Source organism: Vigna unguiculata, chromosome 8 (assembly GCF_004118075.2).
Source record: "Vigna unguiculata cultivar IT97K-499-35 chromosome 8, ASM411807v1, whole genome shotgun sequence".
NCBI lineage: Eukaryota > Viridiplantae > Streptophyta > Magnoliopsida > Fabales > Fabaceae > Vigna > Vigna unguiculata.
Window position 1 is genome coordinate 6,972,686 of NC_040286.1, and position 3,713 is coordinate 6,976,398.

At 36.5% G+C, this 3,713-nt stretch overlaps 1 protein-coding gene across 1 annotated transcript; it reads left to right on the top strand.

Moving 5' to 3' along the window:
* Positions 1-286: 286 nt before the first annotated feature.
* Positions 287-3,446, top strand: LOC114195430 (adenine nucleotide transporter BT1, chloroplastic/mitochondrial-like). The gene is made up of 3 exons (XM_028085904.1): positions 287-1,123; positions 2,457-2,618; positions 2,791-3,446. The coding sequence occupies exons 1-3, from the start codon at positions 554-556 to the stop codon at positions 3,262-3,264; spliced, it is 1,206 nt and encodes a 401-aa protein (XP_027941705.1). The 5' UTR covers positions 287-553; the 3' UTR covers positions 3,265-3,446.
* The last annotated feature ends 267 nt before the right edge of the window (positions 3,447-3,713 follow it).

Here is a 3,713-nt window from a genome sequence, read left to right on the forward strand (position 1 = left end):
CATCTGATTAGAAATTGACGATAAATTTATCAACTTTTATAATTATTACTTCTAAAACCATATCAACAATAAAATGTATTATATTTGAAAATATCTAACTAGTATTTTTTTTTTTGCGCTAAAATAAACTAGAATATTTGCGCAATTGGTCAATTTCCCTTTATTTTTTGGCTAATAATTTCCCATGATTTTTTTGATGTGAATAATTAGTTATGTCAAAATTGTAACAGTAGCAACTTTTTTCTAACATGTGCATAATACATACATATATACACACATTATCACCAACAAAAGCGTCTCCTGTTCAGTGTGCTGAAGGGAAACGCAGACACACTGATTCATTCACCTACCCTTTTCTCTCGTTCTCGCCGCCTCTTCTTCCAATCCCATACTCTGCCCATCTTCTTCAATAATCTTCTCTGAACCTAACCAACCAAATCTTCTTATCACTATCTCTGAAACCATATATCTTCTTATTATTTTTATTCTTGTTCATTAACCCCTATCTTCACAACAAACCCAGAAAGAAAGAATCTTTGAGAGGCTCTGATTGATGGGTGGGAGAGGGATCAAGCTCTTTGATGAAGAAAGGAATGGTCTTTTCTCAATTTCCAATTTTGGGTCTCAATGGGATGGGCGTGTTAACGACCCTGTGGCTATGTTTGCGAGTGTTAGTCAAATGGGAATGGGGTTTGGCGTTCAAGAGCCAAACCCTTCTTCTGGTGATTCCCAGCACAATGGGGGCATGAACATTAGGATCCCTTGCACTGAGTTGTACGTTAGGTATGTTCAATCAGAGGGGAAGGTGAAGATTACTGGGGTTCATGGGGAAGAAGAGGGGGTGGCGGGTGTTAAGGGGAAGAAAAAGGGTGTCTTTAAGGGGTTGAAGATCAAGGTGAAGAACCCTTCTCTTAGGAGGTTGATTAGTGGTGCCTTTGCTGGGGCAGTGTCACGGACCACTGTGGCACCCTTGGAGACCATTCGGACTCATTTGATGGTAGGAAGTAGTGGGAATTCTACTGGGGAGGTCTTCAACAATATCATGAAGACTGATGGATGGAAGGGCTTGTTTAGGGGTAATTTTGTTAATGTCATTCGGGTTGCACCTAGCAAGGCCATTGAGGTAACTATATCACACTGTATGATTATGTTTTACAGGTTGTTTTGTGTTTGTGCTGAATGGTTTTTGGTTTGCTTGATTTGATTGTCTCAAAAAGTGTCTGCGCACTCATGTCTTTACCTTATTTGTACATTATTTTTTATGGTTATGTTTGCAGTTTTTATGGGATTGTGGTGAATGATTATGTCTATGTGTATCTGCAACTTTTTGCATTTTATACTTTACAATTTGTTTTGGGTTTAGGGTGAATGAGTTTTTTCTTGCTTGATTTGATTGCCATAATATGTTTGTTCTTTGGACGTTAATTTTGGTTTTTGCTTTACTCTATTGGATTATTGGTTGGTTTGTCTGTTTCTTATGTCCAGAGGTTTGCTACTATTGGTTGGATTTGTCTTTAGTAGGACCATTTGTATAGTCAATATAAGTAGAAGTGTTTGGGCTGATAAATTATTGTCTATTGTTTCTACCACAATCGGAATATCTGGTTTGGTATCTACCTGGTTTTGTTGCTGGCAAAAATTTTTGTTACATCTTCCTGAGTGTTTCTTAAATCCTGCTACAGTTTTGTTGTTTAACTTAGTTGTCTTAATGATGATAAGGAGCTTTCACTTGATTGTTCCTTTGTTTTTTCTTTTTGGTGATAGACCGTGGTAGCTCACAGACTAAACACATGTTAAATATATAAAATGATCCTTGAGTATGCCACCTGTTTCTAATGGAATTTGTGTGCTCTTTAACTGACTTGTGTAACTTTTTTCCTGTTAAGTCCTAAAATCATTTTCCGATATGACAAGACAAATTGCAATTTGCAATTAAATGAACTTCACTCTGCCTACATTCTCAAATGGATTTTTTCTGTTGTTGATGTCTTTATCATCAGGTTACCTTTCCCTTTATGATATCAGTTGAGATGTTTAAACAGTTTTAGAAGTCACGCAGCCAATATTGCTTTTCATGGTCCTGGTTTTTGGTAAAAGTCAATTTTGTCGTGTGTAGAGGTGTTCATTTTAAGGCAAGTAAACTGTATCTAATTCAACCTAACGTAATGAGCTTCCTTGTTTCTTTGGTGATACATATTCAACAACATACATGATATCTTACAGCCCTTGTTTCTCACTGAAGAAAAGCATAAAATCTGTCTCAAAACTTCACTTCCAAAGCAAAAAATGTTTACACTTGTTTTCTCCTGCATTTTCCTTTGACCCCTTTTATGTTAAAGAGAATACAGTAATGGATTTAATGTTTTGTTGGGAATCCATATTTCAAAATTTTGATATAATGAAGTCTTAAATGATATGTTTCTATGCATCTGAGAACATTTAACTTTTTTCTGCAGCTATTTGCATATGATACTGTTAACAAGAAGCTCTCACCAAAGCCAGGGGAGCAACCTAAACTCCCTATTCCTCCATCATTGATAGCAGGTGCTTGTGCTGGAGTTTCTTCAACAATATGCACATATCCTCTGGAGTTGCTAAAGACTCGTCTAACCATCCAGGTGTGTACATATAAAGCAAACAAACTCTTGTTTTCACCATTTAGAAATCATCATGTTTCTGACTAATTTAACAACGCAAAAAAAGAGAAAAGAATCTTTACACTGTCAGTTCATAGACTATGTTTACAAAATAAAAGCAGAATGTAATCTGAATGAACTAGTAATTTTGCAGAGGGGTGTGTATGATGGTCTACTAGATGCATTCCTGAAAATAGTGAGAGAAGAGGGTGCTGGAGAACTTTACAGAGGCCTCACTCCCAGCCTTATAGGAGTAATACCATATTCTGCAACAAATTACTTTGCATATGACACTTTGAGGAAAGCATATAGAAAAATTTTCAAAAAGGAGAAGATTGGCAATGTTGAAACCCTTTTGATAGGATCTGCAGCTGGTGCTATCTCAAGCAGTGCCACCTTTCCTCTTGAAGTGGCACGCAAGCACATGCAAGTGGGTGCCCTGAGTGGAAGGCAAATATACAAAAATGTGATTCATGCCCTTGCAAGCATTCTTGAGCAAGAAGGGATTCAAGGATTGTACAAAGGGTTGGGACCTAGCTGCATGAAGTTGGTGCCAGCTGCAGGAATTTCTTTCATGTGCTATGAAGCATGCAAGAGGATACTGGTAGAGGACGATGAAGAGGAGTAGCATGAAGGTTGTAGAAGAGTAGTGTTGGAGCTAAGAGGCAGAACTTCGTTCTTCAAATTTTGCATATTTGCTTAACTTGTTCTGGATTTTTTTTTTGTTGTTACTGGAATTATTTTGCTTACCCCATAGCAACTTTTGATTAGAAAATTGGTAATGGAATAATGATTTTTTTTTTTTGGTTTTTCTTTGTCTCTTGCTTATTGTTGGCATTAACTAATGTCTCTGCTTAACTGCATATTTTAGGTGGAAAGAGTCCATTATTTTTAGTTGTATTTTTCCTTGCAATTTCAAAAATTGTTTTATCTTATACTCATCATTGTTTATCTAATTGAAGTTGCAAGATAACTGGAATTTGGTGATAGCTTGAATGAGTGGATGAAAGTTATTAATCCTTCCTTGGGGTTATATGTTGATGGAGATGCTTACGAAGATTTAGACGTTCAAGGGAG

Coding starts and splice junctions, on each gene's coding strand:
- LOC114195430 (XM_028085904.1), top strand. CDS start 554: ATGGGTGGGAGAGGGATCAAGCTCTTTGATGAAGAAAGGAATGGTCTT. Junction 1,124..2,456: donor CACCTAGCAAGGCCATTGAG/GTAACTATATCA, acceptor TTTTTTCTGCAG/CTATTTGCATATGATACTGT. Junction 2,619..2,790: donor AGACTCGTCTAACCATCCAG/GTGTGTACATAT, acceptor GTAATTTTGCAG/AGGGGTGTGTATGATGGTCT.